The following is an 18,604-nucleotide window of genomic DNA, read 5'->3' on the forward strand; positions in this document are numbered from 1 at the left end:
GGGTCCCCCTTTGGCTCGGGTTCCCCGCCCCTCCCCCTTCCCGGAGCCCCGAGGGGCCGGAGCTCCTGGCGGTGCCGGATCCTGACGGTGGCCTTCCCCTGGGTCTGTAAGTGCGGAGGCGGCCGGAGCGCCGGGTAGGGGTACGAGGTCTCTCAAAATGGAGCCCCCTTGGGGCCCTGGATTGGCCGGGACCTGCCCTGGGATGGGGACCGAGGGGCTGGCCTAGGCCCGGGGGGACTTATGGAGCCCTAGGCCCGGCCCATGCTGTGCCCCGCCCCTTTCCCTTCCCAGCGTCTGGAGTGGGGAGCCTAAGGATGCCCCCAGGGACCTCTCTTGGGACCCTAGCCGAGGGCCCCGCAGTTTGCTTGAACGCCCGACTCTGGCATCTTGTAGGAAGTGCCAGATCTGGGCCATGGCAAGGCCTCAGGGCCAGCCCGCGAGAATCATTGTGAGTGCTAAGATAGGTTAGTCTTTTGCCACTGGCAACAGCACCTTTATATTTCTGGCGCTATGTCAGGCACTGGGAATTCGTAAGATATTGTTCCAAGTTTCAGGGTCGAGTTTGAGAGCCAGATAAAAACAAATGAGTGCCCCTGCGATGTATGAATCAGTCATATATGTATGAACTGTTCAAGGGGCAGTTGCTGGGGAGGCTGAAGAAAGAAAGTGACTTCTCAATTTTATTTGTTGGAGAGGATAAGGTGGAGAAGGGCTTTTCCTACAGGAGGAACAGTTGCAATGCTGTGAAGGGATGACTGAGCATAACTTGTGTGGGAAAAGGAGGAGGGGGGCGTGGGGCTCTTGTGCAAGGGATGAGATATGAGGCTGGGAAAGTAGACCGAGGTCCAGATAGTGAAGGTTGAATCCTAAAGGAGGTGGGTACTTTTTGAAGAATTTTGAGCAGGAGACTGGTATAGTTCGGATTTGCACCGTAGAAAACCATCTTGTTCTGGAGGTCAGCCTATAGAATAGGAATTTCTATAAACTGATTCTGGACTCTTTAGCTAAAGTCTAGATGCTCTCATTGGAGATTTCTTTTGAAGGAGTAGTGGGATCAGTCTAGTAAGAAGTAATGAAATCCTGAAATGGAGTTATGACAGTATTATTGGAAAGAAGGCAGGTAATGCTGTAGTGAATGCTGTAAAGACTCCATAATAAATTGGATGTTGAGGGTGAAAGAAGTATCAAAGCTGAGTCTTAGGTTTTAGGCCTGTGGTATTTGAAGAATGTTAATGCCATTATCAGCAATAAGACCATAAGCCTAGTGTAGATGACAAATTCATTTTTTGGATATGTTGACTTGAAGGCCTAGTGAGATAGCCACATGGAGCTGTCCAGTATAGAGTTGGAAATGCAAATCTGCAGCTCAACCTAAATGCTGTGGCTAGAGTTAAAGGTTTGAATTATCATAGAGCGTAGAGGTGGAAGCCATGGGAATAGCTGACATCAGGAAGGGGTTATTGAGAAAGAAGGGAATATTTGGGGGGAATGGTTGCATTTACAAAGCAGAAAGAAGACTTAGAACTAATAGTAGTTGGTGTAGCAGCAGAAACAGAAGTAGATGATAAAATATAAGAAGTAGATGATAAATATAAGGGTTCCAGCAACCAAGAAGACTCAGAAGTCAAGAGAAGAGAATACTGAGAAGGGTCTACTGGGACAGTTGATGCAGAGCATTTGGAGAATGAGGGGGGAAAAAGATGGCATTTCTTTATCAAGAGATCATGAGTGAGCTTTTACAAAGCGATTTTAATAGAGTAATGAGGTGATAATATATGGAATAATGCAGACCTCAAGTGGTTTGGTGTCAAATGAGAATGAAAAAAAGGCCACATATGAAGGATTTCACAAAGAAAATTGACAGGCTTTATTTACTTACTTACCTAGCATTTGCTTATAGAGCACAATTCCAGGCACTATTCTAAGTTCTTTTAAAAATTAACTTAATTTTAAAAATGAATTTACTTTAAAATTAATTTAATTTCCCGTAACAACCCTATGAAGTAATATTCTTTGACAGGTGGGAAAACTGAAAAACAGAAGTGGTTAAGTAACTTGCCCAAGGTCACACAACTAGTAAGTGGTGGAGCAGGGTTTTGATTCTAGGAAATGTGGTTTTACCCACTGCACTAAGCAGTGATTGAATATGGGAGTCAAAAGAATGGGGAAATTTTAAGCAAAGATAGACTCAATTAATAAAAAAAATGGAGAGGCTTGGAAGGAGATCCAGATTGAGAAGAAGGTAAGTAATGGATTTATGTTTGTGTTATGTATTTGTTTTTTATTTCTTTTCTTCTGTCTTAGATTCTCTTCCAGTCTGTGCCATTTTAGGTCAGTTTCATTCACAGTTAGGTCAGTTTATGTCATGCTTTCATTTATTACTTATTATCTATAATCAGGTCTCCTCTTAAGCTTCAGAGCTGTATCCAGCTAGCTAATGGATTTTTCCTTAATGTCATGCAGGCTCCTCTGGTTAAACATTTTAACACCTGACCCATGGTCATCCCCTCCAATATTCCCTAGCTTATTGAATGACACTCTGTCAAAGATACCCAGTTTCTCAAACCAAATATCTTGGAGTCATCTTGACCTTTCATCTCTTGTTTCCCACCTTGGTCATCAAGTCCATCAGTTCTTTGTTTGAAATATCTTCTAGGATCTGTTTCCTCTCTCCATCCATATTATTTCCGCTCAGTATCCATATTATTCAGGCCCTCATTATTTCTATCTTGATCTGTTAAAGTAATAGCATACTAACAGGTTTTCTTGCTTCCACGCCTACTGTTCTCAGAGCCATTCTCCATAAGCTTTTATTTTTGACTTACTGAGTTTTAGCCAGTTTAAGAGTTTAGATATCATGCATTTCAAGTGATAGAGTAGTAGCCTAGGGCAGGTATTTTTGATTAGCTTGAATTGAGGTTAAGTTTGGTTAAGATTAGCCATGAGGATGGAGAGTTAGGAATTTTTTAAATAGAGAAGGTAATAAAACATTGAGAAACCAAGACAGGCTTTCTGAGGAAGTAAGCATTAAGAAAACAGCAAAAAGTCAAGGACTAAGCTTTAAAGAATATACTTACCTTTACACAATTTAGTGAACCCTTGAGGAACAGATCAGCAAAAGAATGGTGGAAAACTGAGGCCAGTAGTTAAGTCACTTGCCCACTTCTGTACAACAGTTTAAGAAGAATGAACTAGGTCTGTTTATTCAATATAAAGAACCCTCAAAAGCAATAAATGAAAATTGCAAAACAATATATATATAGTTTATAAGTAAGAAACCTAATTTTATTTTTTGTTTTCTGTGGGTAGAAGTGTTGTTTTAAAAATGGAGGGGAGGGAGGGCTTCCCTGGTGGCGCAGTGGTTGAGAGTCCGCCTGCTGATGCAGGGGACACGGGTTCGTGCCCCGCTCGTGAGCCATGGCCGCTGAGTCTGCGCGTCCGGAGCCTGTGCTCCGCAACGGGAGAGGCCACAACAGTGAGAGGCCCGCGTACTGCAAAAAAAAAAAAAAAAAAAAAATGGAGGGGAGGGAGAGTCATTAAGGAAGAAACTTAGAACCAACTGAGAACTGAGTGGAAGGAGGCTGAGAAAGGGGGCTTGTACTTTATTAAAAAATTTTTCCAAGAAGGGTATATTTCTGTAATCTTACAGTAAAACAAAAGAGTGAGACCTTGGAGAATGCAGTGTCATGAAAGTTACCCAAAAGAAGAAAATGATTGAGTTTTATAGAGAGAAAAGCTGTAGTTTATTACAACCTCTTTGAAAAATGGCATATGGTGTTAATGAAAGACGAAGAAAGATTTCCAAGTAGCTGTGAGTGCTAAGTTGAAAGATAAAGGTACTTTTATGAGGTAGATGAGGAAACAGACTGACATACAGCTTTGGAGTTTATTATACAGAATAGAAAAGTTTTCCTTATCAGTATTATCAGAGGCATTTTAGATAAGAAACATGGGTATTTTTGCACTGCCCATCGCACGGCAGTGAACGTTGTTGAACGTAGAATATTCACTGATCATTTCTAGTTACTCCTGTTTGAACAAAGGGAAATTTTCAAATTAGCTGGAACATTTGTTATGGAAATGATTATGGAAGAATTGTGTAAGTATAAATAAAGAGAGAATGATCTTAAGTGAGACTATTCCTATTTCATTGATGTTTGAGAAATGGGTCATTTAAAACTTGCTGAGAGAAACTCAGCAGTATTTAGACTTAATCACAGTAACCTAGACAACAGATGGTAAGGACCTGAGCCATGCCAATGGTAGTAAGAATATAGAGAGAGAATTTGGAAATCATTCTGAGGAAAGAATCAACAGAATGTGGGGACCAAGTCTCTATTCTACCTGATCAGATCTTTACTTTCTTTAAGTTACTAGAAGGTCTGCTATAATCTAGAGTTATGTGAGAGATTTTTATCACAATTATCAATAATTGCTGTTATAAATTAACTATAGTTGGGGAGTCTGAAAATCAAATATATTCATAATTTTATTAAGTCTTATTTGTAAATGGCATTAAGTTTCATTCTACAAAGATAAATACAGGGCTTCCCTGGTGGCGCAGTGGTTGAGAGTCCGCCTGCCGATGTAGGGGACACGGGTTCATGCCCCAGTCCGGGAGGATCCCACATGCTGCGGAGCGGCTGGGCCCGTGGGCCATGGCCTCTGAGCCTGCAGGTCCGGAGCCTGTGCTCCTCAACGGGAGAGGCCACAGCAGTGAGAGGCCTACGTACCGCAAAAAAAAAAAAAAAAAGATAAATACACAGTATATGTATAGCTGATTCACTTTGTTATAAAGCAGAAACTAACACACCATTGTAAAGCAATTATACTCCAGTAAAGATGTTAAAAAAAAAAAAGATAAATACACAAAAGATAGAAAAATAATATAAAGTTAAAATAAGTGAGAAAGGAAGGTAAGACAAGGATAATACGTAAATGCTTTACTATTAAAGTCCTCTAGACTTGACACAAATTTGGCTTTACGTTGTACTTTTTGTTCTTAAACATAAAACTTTTATTGAAGCATAACTAAATACACAAAAGTATATCAATCATAAGTGTACAGCTGAATGGACATGAGCAGGGAGATCTGAACAGTTACACAGTTAACAGGCATAAGATAAAACTTAAGCTAGCCTAGTTTCATACATGAATTTTGTCATCATGCAGCTTGAGCACAAGTTCTACCTCTAACATTTAATACTTTCCACCTCTCTTAAATTGAGCAAGTTATTTATGTTCACTAAGCTTGGGTTTCCTCATAGGCAAAGTGGAGATGATAATAATACCTACCTCATAGAGATTTTGAGGATTAAATGGGTCAACTTGGGTAAAGCACTTAGCATTATACCTGGTACTCAGCAAGGATTCAGTAAAGATTAGCTATCATTTTTCTTATTTTTAAATAAAATTAAACCAGTTCATACGAAACAAGTGTTCCTTTTTATTTTGACATTTTAGAAATTTTGTTTAAAATTTGGTTTTATGTTGTTAAAACTATTTTTTGGAAACAAACCCTAGAAAGACATTTTCCCCAGGGCACTCAAAAGAGGGTATCATGATAATGTAGAGCATCTCTACCATAGCTCAATAATAATTTCCTAGGAAACATTAAGAGTTAATTATGGTTTTTGTTGAATGAGCTGTGTAAAAATAACAGTTGGTCCTTGCCCTCAAGTAACTAACAGTCTGTTGGAAAGAGAGACTGGTGACAAGAAACAAGGATAAACTGTGTGGCCTGGAAATAAGAGTTTATCAAAGGGAGACAATACAGTGGACTGAGACATTAAGGAAAACTTCTTAAACAGAATAATTTTTCCTCACATTCTTGGACTACAGCAGACAAATCAAGCACTTTCCTGAGATACCTGTTTGACTGCTTCTGTTGGTAAGTTTCTTGAGACTGATGAATAGGAAGTAAATGAAATTGTACTCCAACTCCTGTCTTTGGAACTTCAAGGAACAATCCCTGAGGATAGTTGTCTAAAGCATTACAAGTACTGTCATATTATAGATGGAAGCAATTAATGCTCATTTTTCAGTGTGAGTAGGAAAATACTGACCTGTCAGTAAATTTAGGACAAGCTAAACCTCTAAGTAAGAATGCCCCTTTTGTTTGGCCACTTGAACAGCAGTCATTTATATAATTTCTAGTTATAAATTGGGACAGTCACTGTTTCCAGATCAAATATATTAAGCTACTGTAATTGCTAAAACTGACCACAGATAGATAATACAGTTGTGCCACTTTGTTTACTGATATAGTCCCTGTGTCTCCTAGATTCTTCCTTTTCATTTGATATTCACCACCTTTTCTATGACGCTGAATTTGCTTCTCTGCATCCCTCCTCTCATCTTCATTGTGATTTTTCATTATCTGTACACTCAGAGTGCCATACAAAGGGAAAGCTTATAATTTAGGTATAAATATATTTTAATATACCTGTGCCATACCAGTTCCCCCTCCTAAATCTCACCTCTCTTTCAATGACATTTTAATTCGGCTGAAATCCTAAGTTTAAAACCTTTGCACGTTACTTTTTTTCATTTTCTATCTCCAGTTACCAAGTTTTTTGAAATATCTTTTTGTTATTTTTCCTTGCTCCTTATTCATTTTCATTCCTTTCTAGGCTCTCATGGCCTCAGACCTGTAATGCTTATGCAGACACCGCATTGGTCTTCCTAACAGCAGTTCTTGCTTCTTACTACTGTCAAATGAATCGCATAGGTTCAACAAATGCAAACTGAGCACCTGCCGTGTGTTTAGTACAATATCAGGTGATGGGAATACACACCAGTTTGAACAGAAGAGGGTTTGGCCAGTAATGTGGCTGCATTAAGTAGAATTTGAAGCCAAAGGAAAGAGTGTTTTGCCCTAGAAGATGCAGGTTCCCAGCATTAGCTCCATTGAATAGGGTGGAGATTCTTCTCTCTAATGCCATGTAGCTTGCAATTTGGGGGGAAGGAACAAGTATTGGTATCCTGAGTGTTATGTTAGAAGCACTTAGTTATAGGTCCAGTAGAGACAACTGTTCTAATCTAAGGGGTTAGGGAAGGGCCCTCAGAGGAAATAAAGGAGTCAGAATTGGCTAGGAATAGTGTTATGGACTAAAGAAATAACTGCTAAGGTTTGGAGTCAGTAGAGTGCTGTCATGAACCAGGCACTGAGCAATAGGAGTGAGACCTAGATTCTGCCTTTACGAGCCGGTGTTCTATGAGCCTTTGTAATTCAGTGTTCTAGAAGATAAAATTATAAAGATTGGGCTTCGGGGCCAGATGTTGCTAGGAACAGCTGGTTGTCTCTTGATTCTCAGCTACGGAGTTGATGGATACATAAAGTTCAAGGTGAATTTATTGATGCACTGAGATTGTAGAGCCGCTTCTCAGGGGTAGACCTGATATACCTACTGATCTCACAGAAGACTGCTATATAGACTGGTGGATTGTCATTGTAAAAATAATAAATGTGTTGACAATATCATGTTGCCATGGCTAATTCATCCTTCCCTTTAGAGTGACACATGGGAAGCCAAGTTATCAGAAAATCATTTGAAGAGTATGGAATCAGAACATGGGGACTTTCTCCAAAGGAATTGCTTCATAAAGGGACAAATACACAGAGTTTTGGCAAAGACACCTTCTCCATGGTTGAATGGTTTATGCTAATGTTTGCCTTAATTATTCTTACATTTACTTGATCAGTTTATATTCAAGAGGTTAGTCTTCATCCAGGAGACAATGGGAGGTCACAGAAGGATTTTAGGCAGGAGTTGGATATAATCAGATCTGTGTTTTTGAAAGATGACGTGTGATGGTGTAGAAGTTGGATTAGAGGTAATGGAAGCTGGAACCAAGGAACATTTATGAATCAGTTCTAGTAGTTGATGAGTAATGATGGATAAATAGGGATAAGGAAGAAAGAATAGAATCTAGTAAGGATTAACTAGATCCACCTTACTCCTACTCAGATTCCCACCAAGTGACTCATCTGGTTTTTCTATGTCAAATATTTACTTCATATATCAAGAAATGTTTCTTAAGAAAGAGTTTAGGTTTGTCCAAAATGCACAGGATAAAGACCTGTGCCTTTGACACTGTCTAAAAGTTGTCCCTTTAGGCATGTGACTTTCATTTTATTGCAGAAATACTTGTATGAGTAAATTCACATCAGTTTAAACAGAAGAGGGTTTACCCAAGAATGGGGCAAGCAATGTCACTGCAGTAAAATACAAAGCGAAGGAAAAGAGTGTTTTGTCTTCAAAGAAGCAGGTTCACAGTATCATGCAGAATAAAGTAGTTATTTCATTATTACTTGTTGGGATGTTTTAGGTGGTTCTTGAAACCTGATAGAATTATCATTTGAGAAGCAAAAAAAATGCCCTTGGAATAACTCAAGCACTGTTCTTGTATTAAGCATCTTAAAAAGTTGAATGAATACCAAGCTATTTACACGGATACAAGTCCACTCCTTAGGTGCAATTGACACTTGATGTTGCTAAGGCAATTTTTAACAGCCTTTGAAAGCAGTTATGCTAGCTTCCTCTTTCAAGGAAAATTTTATTCAGATACATATAAACAGGTATGACAACACAAATTTGTTTTTGGAAGGAAAATCCAGGTTTTCTTAATTGTTTGTATTTTCTTAAATTCATCCTTTTTAACATTTCTGTTCTTTAGGTCTGCCAAAATGTCTGAAAGATCAGATCTCCTTCACTTCAAGTTTGAAAATTATGGAGATTCAATGTTACAAAAAATGAACAAATTAAGAGAAGAGAATAAATTTTGTGATGTTACAGTTCTCATAGATGATATTGAGGTACAGGGGCATAAAATTGTGTTTGCTGCAGGTTCCCCCTTCTTAAGAGACCAATTTTTACTGAACGATTCCAGAGAGGTGAAAATCTCCATATTACAGAGTTCCGAAGTGGGGAGACAATTGCTCTTATCCTGTTACAGTGGTGTGCTGGAATTCCCTGAGATGGAACTGGTAAATTACTTGACGGCTGCGAGTTTTCTTCAGATGAGCCACATTGTAGAACGGTGCACACAGGCCTTGTGGAAGTTTATAAAGCCAAAACAACCAATGGATAGTAAAGAGGGATGTGAACCGCAGAGTGCTTCTCCCCAGTCAAAAGAACATCAGGGAGATGCCAGAGGCTCCCCAAAGCAGGACTCACCTTGTATCCATCCATCTGAAGACAGTATGGATATGGAGGACAGTGATATTCAGATTGTTAAGGTAGAATCTATTGGGGATGTATCAGAGGTTAGAAGTAAAAAAGATCAGAACCAGTTTATTTCTTCTGAACCCACTGCTTTACATTCATCAGAGCCCCAGCACTCCCTGATAAATTCAACTGTGGAAAACAGAGTAAGTGAAATAGAACAAAACCACCTCCACAATTATGCCCTGTCTTACACAGGCAGTGATAACATCATCATGGCCTCAAAAGATGTCTTTGGGCCTAATATTCGAGGTGTAGACAAAGGCCTACAGTGGCATCACCAATGCCCAAAGTGTACCAGGGTGTTTCGTCACCTGGAGAACTACGCCAACCATTTAAAAATGCACAAACTCTTTATGTGTCTACTCTGCGGCAAGACTTTTACTCAGAAAGGCAACCTTCATCGACACATGCGTGTGCATGCCGGCATTAAACCTTTCCAGTGTAAAATCTGTGGGAAAACCTTTTCTCAGAAGTGTTCCTTACAGGATCATCTTAACCTTCACAGTGGAGATAAGCCCCATAAGTGTAACTATTGTGACATGGTTTTTGCACATAAGCCAGTTTTGAGGAAACACCTTAAACAGCTGCATGGCAAAAACAGCTTTGATAATGCCAATGAAAGAAATGTGCAAGACCTCACAGTGGACTTTGATTCTTTTGCATGTACAACAGTCACAGACTCTAAAGGGTGTCAGCCACAGCCTGATGCGACACAGGTCCTGGATGCAGGTAAACTGGCCCAAGCTGTCCTGAACTTAAGGAATGATAGTACTTGTGTGAATTGAGTAGGGCCTTTATGCTCCTAACTAGAACTGACTGCAAACATGGCAATAGTCTGAGTCTTTTTAGGAGTGATTTTGCGAATTTGACTTCTCCAAAGCCTCTGTGCTCTGGAAGTCATAGGGGTGAGTCAAAGCACTAATAGACCAGGCAACTTGCCACTTGGAGTGGTCTTGCCTTCCTTTTGCCCTTTCCCATGTTCTGTTTTAGAATTATTTATCCTGTGATGTCTGTTTCCTTTCCCAAGGAGTATTCCACCTGTCTACCTAACATTGACTTATGTCTTAGACTGACACTGTTTTAGACTTTTCACTGGGCACATTCTGAAGGTACCAACAAGTTAATAATATCACCTCCAATCCACTAATAGATGCTATGCTAAGAGAAGCGAATAATATTTTTCATTGGCAGAAAATAAGCTGAGATATAAGGAGATATTGCTGTTGGCCTGAATATGTGATAGAATTTGTAGTTGCCTTGCCTACTGATAATTCATGTGTCTGATAAATGAATGAATCTGCTTCCTACAATTTGTACTTGTCTTGGAGCTGGCTATAAAGTATTTTGGATTATTCTGTACTCTTTTCAACAGTATATAGCCCAACTTCACATCATTGAAGTTCATGTAGACCAGAGTACAGTATTTTTAGCAACACCTGCAGACAGATAGTTAGGAATCAGCACGGGGAGCATAACCAACAAAGGATGGTAGTACAGTTGTACAACAGTACTTATTTGGGAGGCCTTCCCCCAAAAGAAGCCAAATGTTTATAATTAACCTCTAACTTACTTGGTGATGCTTTTGAAGTCAGGATTGCGCCAGGCACATTTAAAGTGTGCTAACGCATAATGGTCTCTCTAAAAAGGGGCTATCTGGAGTCATTCTCTAGGCTTTGTTTTAGAAGTTAGCCATCAGTAAGGTGAGTTTGGCCTTCAGAGCTTTGTCCAGTGTATTGTAATAGTCTCTGAATTCTCATTTCCTTGTGTACCTTAACTTCTAAAATGGATGAAAAAAGTGGGTCACAGGAACAATCAGGTTTTTGCATTTAGATATTCTTATAAAGGTACATAGTCCCACCTTGTCACCTCTGATAGATCACTAATACAAAGTTGATTTTCCATTATGGAAAAACAAAACAACTGTTCTTCCTAAAGCACATGTTATAGTTAAGAAATAAAATTTTGAGTCTTATTAGCTTCTGACCCATGAGTTAGATTTAGGTAATAGGAGTGTTTGAGTCCATAGAGAATCTTAAGAGATCATTTAGTCCACCTCTCTTTTTTTTAGTTGGGATATCCAAAGCCCAAAGAGGTGGCCTGGCCAAGGTTAGCCAAAGTAGATAAGTAACTAAATATGAGCTACAGTCTCCTCACTTCTCACTGTCCCTTGGCTTAAAAAGATTTAGTACATGATCAAGAATACCTTAATAAAAAGTTCCTAGTTTGTGCTTCCCCTCTGTGAATCACTGTTTGCTTTCTGAGACATCCTGGATTTTGCAAATAACACATCACAGAAGGATTTATTTTTGTAAGTTAATTATTTTTTGGTTAGGATGAATATTACATTTTTCCTAAGCAAGTGACTGATTTGCTAGGTGTTGATTAGGAAGGGCAAGAACAAGTAAGAATAATGTGAGAAGGATCCAAATGTGAAACTGATTTTGTCTTGAAACAGTGTTTATTTAGTTTCCATCAGGATTTTCTGTTTTTGTTTCTGAGCTATGAGAGTCCATGTACAGATAAACCAAAAATTAGTTTTAACTTGAGTAGTCAGAGGGAGTTCTTAAAGTTGTTATAATTTGATGCATTTATATGTGAATCTGATTTGAAGTATGATTTCTACCTTTTGTTAAAAGATTTTAAATGAGAATAAAATTGAGTGATAAGACTAACAGGTATCTATGCCTAATGTCACTCATTATATGGTCTAATGATGCTGCCTAGTATTCTGGTTTTTATATGTTCCAGCCAAAGAGTACCAATTCTATGCAACAGTGAGACACTAACATGTTAACTGATGTTTCACTATTTTCTCTGAACATCATTTTATCACAGGGAAATTTCAAGTTGGAGTGTTTCCTCTGCTTACATTCATGTCCTGTTTTTGTTACTGGTTTGAAGACTAAAAGGCATGGGTTCAAATAAGATTGGTCTCTTTGGTTGGAGACTATTCCTGGATTCATTCAGACATTCAAGAGACATTTATTGAACACCTACTATTGCCAGGCACTATGCTAGATACTGAGGATATGAAGGTAAGATTGCTATGGTCCCTGCCCTCACAGAGCTTACAATCTCATGTAGTCTTAGTGAGATAAGGTGTCAATTTGGTTTTATCCTAGGAAGAATAAAGAAAACTGCCTTGCTTTCTTTGATCACTTTAAATTAGCATCTTGATGGTTTTGTATCACTAAATCTTCTAGTTCTCACCTTTTTCAACTGCAAACTACTGACATGGTTTACAGTGTCTTCCATTTCTTGGCTGGAGAGGTGTTCTGTTTCTGTGAGACATTTTCTTAATTTTGGTGGTACTTGACTTTTCTCTTTCTTTGTTTATACATGTTTCTTAGATTGTATTGCAAAGTGGTCAAGTTACTGATATCAAATATGTTTTACAGGGGAAAGTCGTATTCTTGTAGAGGAGGAAGATTTTTTAAAACCTTAGACATTCAGCATTTGTATTTTATGGATCCCCAGGATAACTAAAAAGGAGAGAGGGCTCTCTTTACCATAGTTTGGTTTTTAAAAAATTACTGTGTCACAGTTATTTATTTATTATTTAATTTTAAAGGCAAACTCCAAACTGAAGTGGCTCTGAGGTAAATCAGATGTGGTTTTAATTTGTTTTAGTTTCCTTATTAGAAGGTCTATAAATGGAGGGTGACCATTGTCACTACTTCTAAGATATTATCCTAAACAAACAACCCAGAACATTTTATTTCAGCTGGTGAATAGCTGTTCTAAATCTGTTGTATGTTAGACATACTGTGAACTACCTCTTCACTTATTATGGGGAAGTTTCCTTAATAAAAGTTTGACAATTAAAGCTCTGGTGTCAGTGGTTTATTTTCTCTCTCCCCTCCTGCTTCCCTTTCCAATTGCTTGAATGTGAATGCAGGAATGCTTTCTTCACTCTTATTCTCGAAAAGACATTAATCAAGCACGCTGAGCTTGGCTTCAGAAGCAAATCTGGGCTAACCAGAAATTGTTACTAGGGTCAGTTACTTCCTCCCGTGCTATTGACTGAGGGGATGGAGCAACTGCTTTTAAGAATTAGCTGAGACATTCCTTCATTTGGCAAATCCTTGATGCCTACTAAGTTCTAGACTTCGGGAATGCAAGGAGCAGTAAGTCACTGTCCTAAATACCTCTGCCTAGGTGGGACACAGATTTCAATACAGGTACGATAATTGCCGTCACGAAGGCAGCCAAAGGGTTTACTGGTTCCCAATTGGGAGCCAAGTAATTCACGGGCAGTTCAGGATGGCTTCAGGGATGATGTGATTTATGAACGATGGATGAATGGGATTTTGAAGGATGAGTGGTAGGAGGGATAGGGCATGTTGGAGGAACAGCCGGGCCAACGGTTGAGATAGAAGGCCTGGGTTTGCCAAGGAAGTGACAGGGGTAGGGGCGTGGGGAGGAAGCGATAGGTTGAGCGGTGAGGTGGGATCCAGATCCTGATGGGGCATTAGCTAGGCAATCTCGAGTACTGATCGCGATGGCACTCTCCTCTCCTTACCTCCGCCACCTTTTAAATTGTATATTTCAGGGTAAGCAGAGGACCTGGCCCCTAATAATCCGGGAGGGCCTCCCAGGGGCCCCGGTGCTGGGTACTCTGACAGACGCGCTGTACCCCAACTTCACAACCCGTCTGCTATTCGGATGTTGAAGAGAGCTCACGGAGGGAACCGGCTTGAGTACCGAAAGTGGGCCAGGAGAGATGGGACTTGCCATAATTCGGGGGCTTTTCTGTTATTCCAGGCGTGGGGGGAGTAAGGGAGACTGTCCCAGGATGTCCTTCCGGGACGCCCAGCGGGCCCCAGTAAAGAATGAAGCTAGTTGACACCGGATGTGTTTCCTCCCAGGCTGACCCCACCTTCCGGCCTGGGCCGCCGCTGCAGTGGAAAGCTCGGCTCTGGTTTCTGAGTCGGTGAGTGAGCGCGTGGGAAACTCCGGCAGGTGGGGAAGCCGGAGGAGGAGGCGGAGGAGGAGGAGGGCAGCAGCGCGGCGCGGCCCGGGAGTGGCTGGAGGGGTGCTGCAGGCACCTGGCCGTCAGGACCTTGGTCCTGGCAGGCTTGGCTCGGGAAGACCTATGTGGCGAACTGGAGGATCTTCCAGGCCACCTGTGGTCCGGATTCAGTTCAACAGGTATTCCCGAAGCTGCCCCTGCTCTGTGCCTGCCCCTGTGCTCGCTGCAGGAACTCAGATGAGCCAGGCTCCTTTTCGTGGTGCTCTGAGAGCAACTGACTCTGTCCGGGAGACGGGTGGATAAATCTTACTTGATTTGAGCCTTCAGCCCAATCACTAGCTGAAAGCGCGAATGTAGCATGTGCAGAGGTGTAATTGGGTCTTCTTGTCTGGCCAGTGGTGAAAATCTAAATATCAAAGAAGCTTCAGTGTAAAAGATAGAGGAAAGGTAAAGCCATAACGTTGGTGAAGGCCAAATAATGAAAGATCTTGTATTTGCTAAGAAGGTTATGCTGTCCTGGAGGTAGAGGAGAGCAATGGAGGATTTAAAGCAGAAGAGTAAAATAGAATTTTTTAAAAAGTTTTAAAAGATGTTAATCTGGTGGCACTTAGGAGGGTAGTTTGGAATGTAGGAGAGTGTGGTATCAAGGAGACTGCATTGGTCCAGGTGAACAGAAGGAAGACCTGCGGTAGTGATGAGGCGTAGGAAGTTTGGAGATTACATTAAGGTTTCTAATTTGGGAAACTGAGTTAAGTCCACTTAGTAGTGGGCATTAACAATGTCCTTGACCACAAGGCACATACCGTTTAGTCGAGGAGAAAGACATAGAAACTGTTGAGTACAATTCAATGTAATAAGTTCTGTAACAAAAGTATGAAAAATGTACCACAAGAGCATAGAGAAATGCGTTTTATTTTTCTGGGTCTTGAGATGGTTATATAGGGGTTCACTCTTAGCGCCCAGATTAGAATTTGAGTTGTCTTTTACCCAGTTTAGGTTTAGGATTTTTTAATTGTTTGTTTTTACTATCACAGTGTAGGAAAGCATCCCCGATCCTTACATCAATGTTTATGTTTTATTTTGCTTAGATTGTGACCATGGCTGCTGAGTCTGATGTTCTGCACTTCCAGTTTGAACAGCAAGGAGATGTAGTCTTGCAGAAAATGAATCTCTTGAGACAGCAGAATTTATTTTGTGATGTGTCAATTTATATTAATGACACTGAGTTCCAGGGGCACAAGGTGATCTTAGCTGCTTGCTCCACTTTTATGAGAGATCAGTTTTTACTCACGCAGTCAAAACATGTCAGAATCACCATCTTGCAGAGTGCCGAAGTTGGCAGAAAATTGTTGCTCTCTTGCTACACTGGAGCACTTGAAGTTAAAAGGAAAGAGCTTTTGAAATACTTGACTGCTGCTAGTTACCTTCAGATGGTTCACATTGTGGAAAAGTGCACAGAAGCTTTGTCAAAATATCTGGAAATTGATCTTACTATGAAAAATAACAATCAACATGCTGACCTGTGTCAATCCTCTGATCCAGATGTTAAGAATGAAGAAGAAAATTCAGATAAAGACTGTGAGATCATTGAAATTTCAGAGGATAGTCCTGTAAACATAGATTTCCATGTTAAAGAAGAAAGCAATGCTTTACAGTCTGCAGTAGAGAGCTTGACATCAGAAAGAAAGGAAATGAAGTCACCAGAGCTGTCTTCAGTAGACATAGGTTTTAAAGACAATGAAATTCGTATCCTCCATGTGGAATCTATCGGTACTGGGGGTGTAGAAAATGGGACGTTATCACAGCCTTGTACCTCTTCAAAAGCAAGCATGTATTTCTCGGAAACACAGCATTCACTGATCAATTCTACAGTTGAGAGCAGAGTGGCAGAAGTTCCTGGGAATCAAGATCAGGGCTTATTTTGTGAGAATACTGAAGGAAGTCATGGTACAGTGAATGAGATTCAGAATCTAGAGGATGCTTTTTCCCTGAGGCACCAGTGCCCCCGGTGCCCTCGGGGGTTTCTTCACGTTGAAAACTATCTGCGCCACCTTAAGATGCATAAACTGTTCTTGTGCTTACAGTGTGGGAAAACGTTTACACAAAAGAAAAATCTCAACCGGCACATTCGAGGGCACATGGGCATACGGCCCTTTCAGTGTACTGTATGCCTGAAGACATTTACTGCTAAAAGCACACTTCAGGACCACTTGAACATACACAGTGGGGATCGGCCATACAAATGCCACTGTTGTGACATGGATTTCAAGCACAAATCTGCTCTCAAAAAGCACTTAACCTCTGTCCATGGCAGAAGCAGTGGCGAAAAACTACCCAGGCATGATCTGGAAAGGCAAAATCGACTATAATTAGAATAACACCTTGCTATGTAAGCCTTACATCATCCTGTTAGGCAAGTCTTTCTATAGAAATGCAGCGTTTGTAATATTGCATTTCCAACCCTATCTTTGGGTCTTATTTTTGGTCTACCTACACAAGTTATTCTTTCTGAACTTGTACTACCAGTTCCAAAGTGTGGGAGACATGTTAAAGCTGAGAGGATGCTGTCTCATCACATACATTATATATAAGTCCCAGTGGTTTACCTAGAGAAATAGTGTTCCTCTTAAATATTCTTGATTCTAGTGACAGAGGACCAGCATTATTTCCAGATTCTGATTTTGAGTCTCTAGGTAATTGATATAAGTGTAAAATCCAACCATACCATAACTTCAATAAATTAGGATAATAGGAAGAGAAAATAAATTTTAAAACATGCTATTACCCATTATTAGTGATTTTAAAAACAGGACTGGTGAATTTTTTTTTAACCAACTCTATTGGATTCTAAACTAAACACCAAGGTATCTATTGTTTTAAACCATAAAGGAACACGATTCAAATTCATTTGGAAGTAGCAGACTTTCCTTATACATAAGCTAATATTCCTTACAATAATATTTCCATGAGTTGTTAGTATACATATTTTAGAAATGATTAATTGGGTCTAGGTTTCTTGATTTTATTTAATACGGTTACATTTAATAATTTTGTGGCCTGTAGAATTATACCATTGGCATGAAGCTCTAAGATATTTTTTCTGTTTCCTTTTTGAAATTTATTTTATTTGTTGGTTAACGTACAGTAAAATTGACCTTTGTTTTTGGTGTACAGTTCTATGAATTTTTACATATGTACAGATTTATGCAACCACCACTGCAATTAGGATACAGAACATTCCATCCCCCTCCAAAACTCCTTTATGCTTCCCCTTTGTAGTCAGCTCCTCATCCTAGCACTAAACCCAGGCAACAGTTCTCCATCACTATAATTTTGCCTTTTCTGAAATATCATAAATGGAACCTTATAGTATGTTCCTCTTTATTAAAAAAAAATATTATTTCTTTCTTTCTTTTGGCTGCACTGGGTCTTAGTTCCAGCACACGGGATCTTTTAGTTGCGGCATGCGGACTTCTTGGTTGCAGCATGCATGTGGGATCTAGTTCCCTGACCAGGGATCGAACCCAGGCCCCTTGCATTAGGAGCACGGAGTCTTACCCACTGGACTACCAGGGAAATCTGTAGCATGTTCCCTTTTGTTATGCTTTTTTCACTCAGCAAAATGCCTTTGAGACTCATCCATGTTGCTGTGTGTGTCAGTAGTTCATTCCTTTTTCTGTCTTGAATTGGCAATATATATTAGTTTTCTTACTGTCACTAGATGAGCAGTTTAAATATGGGTAGCTATTAGTATCCTCTTAATAACTTTTTTCATTTACATTAATGCAATTTTTATAACCCTCCCTAGAGTTTTCTTTTTTCATTTTTCCTGAAGTGTTCTATTTGCCTTTTCCCCCTCAGTTTTATGAGATGTACTTGACATACATCACTTTATGAGCTTAAGGTGTATAGCATAATGTTCTGACTTACGTATATTAAAATACTTAGTGCAATAAATTTAGTAAGGATCCATCATCTCATAGAGATACAATAAAAAGAGAAAGCAAAAAAAACATTTTATTTTTCTTTTTATGAGGATATTGACTGAAAAAAATGCACAATGCTAGAGTTGCTGTAAGGACACTAAAGATTAAGTGGTCATGGAGGTAGAAGGGGCAGAGGATCCATCACACCCCACTGCACCCTCTGGACTTCCTGTTAGGTGAGAATTATATACCTCCTACTTCTTTTAGTCACTGTTTTCTAGTCACTCATAAATAAAAATTGTCTGCACAGGGAGCACCAGGGCCAGGGCAAGGGGAGGGTGCTTCCTTGTACCATTAAAATGCTCATTTTAAGTTCCTGTCTTGAACAGGTTTAAGATAAAAGCGTACAGTTCTGTGGGCCACTTACGTTTCCTCCTAACAAGTTGAAAACGATTTTAATAAAAAGTTGTTTTTGC

The 18,604-nt window shown here is 39.8% G+C and overlaps 2 protein-coding genes across 6 annotated transcripts; both read left to right on the forward strand.

The window, feature by feature from the left end:
* The first annotated feature begins 28 nt into the window (after nt 1–28).
* On the forward strand, nt 29–13,902 carry ZBTB26 (zinc finger and BTB domain containing 26). 4 transcript variants are annotated; one of them, XM_032634119.1, is made up of 2 exons: nt 29–102; nt 8,680–13,050. In XM_032634119.1, exon 2 carries the CDS (start codon nt 8,690–8,692, stop codon nt 10,013–10,015), a length of 1,326 nt encoding a protein of 441 aa, XP_032490010.1. In that variant the 5' UTR covers nt 29–102; nt 8,680–8,689; the 3' UTR covers nt 10,016–13,050. The 4 variants fall into 4 exon arrangements, 3 of the variants coding, with proteins under 3 accessions (XP_032490010.1, XP_032490008.1, XP_032490009.1); XM_032634117.1 differs by having other exon boundaries at nt 48–106; XR_004350245.1 differs by lacking the exon at nt 29–102 and adding an exon at nt 13,783–13,902 and having other exon boundaries at nt 4,815–12,265.
* On the forward strand, nt 51–17,369 carry ZBTB6 (zinc finger and BTB domain containing 6). Of its 2 annotated transcripts, XM_032634120.1 has the most exons (3): nt 51–106; nt 13,995–14,163; nt 15,291–17,369. In XM_032634120.1, the coding sequence occupies exon 3, from the start codon at nt 15,300–15,302 to the stop codon at nt 16,569–16,571; it is 1,272 nt and encodes a 423-aa protein (XP_032490011.1). In that variant the 5' UTR covers nt 51–106; nt 13,995–14,163; nt 15,291–15,299; the 3' UTR covers nt 16,572–17,369. The 2 variants fall into 2 exon arrangements, with proteins under 2 accessions (XP_032490011.1, XP_032490012.1); XM_032634121.1 differs by lacking the exons at nt 51–106; nt 13,995–14,163 and adding an exon at nt 14,249–14,381.
* The last annotated feature ends 1,235 nt before the right edge of the window (nt 17,370–18,604 follow it).

The sequence above is a fragment of the Phocoena sinus genome, chromosome 6, assembly GCF_008692025.1.
Source record: "Phocoena sinus isolate mPhoSin1 chromosome 6, mPhoSin1.pri, whole genome shotgun sequence".
Classification (NCBI taxonomy): Eukaryota; Metazoa; Chordata; class Mammalia; order Artiodactyla; family Phocoenidae; genus Phocoena; species Phocoena sinus.

What these genes read in the sequence shown, in the direction of transcription:
- ZBTB26 (XM_032634119.1), top strand. Translation starts at nt 8,690, where the DNA reads ATGTCTGAAAGATCAGATCTCCTTCACTTCAAGTTTGAAAATTATGGA.
- ZBTB6 (XM_032634120.1), top strand. Translation starts at nt 15,300, where the DNA reads ATGGCTGCTGAGTCTGATGTTCTGCACTTCCAGTTTGAACAGCAAGGA.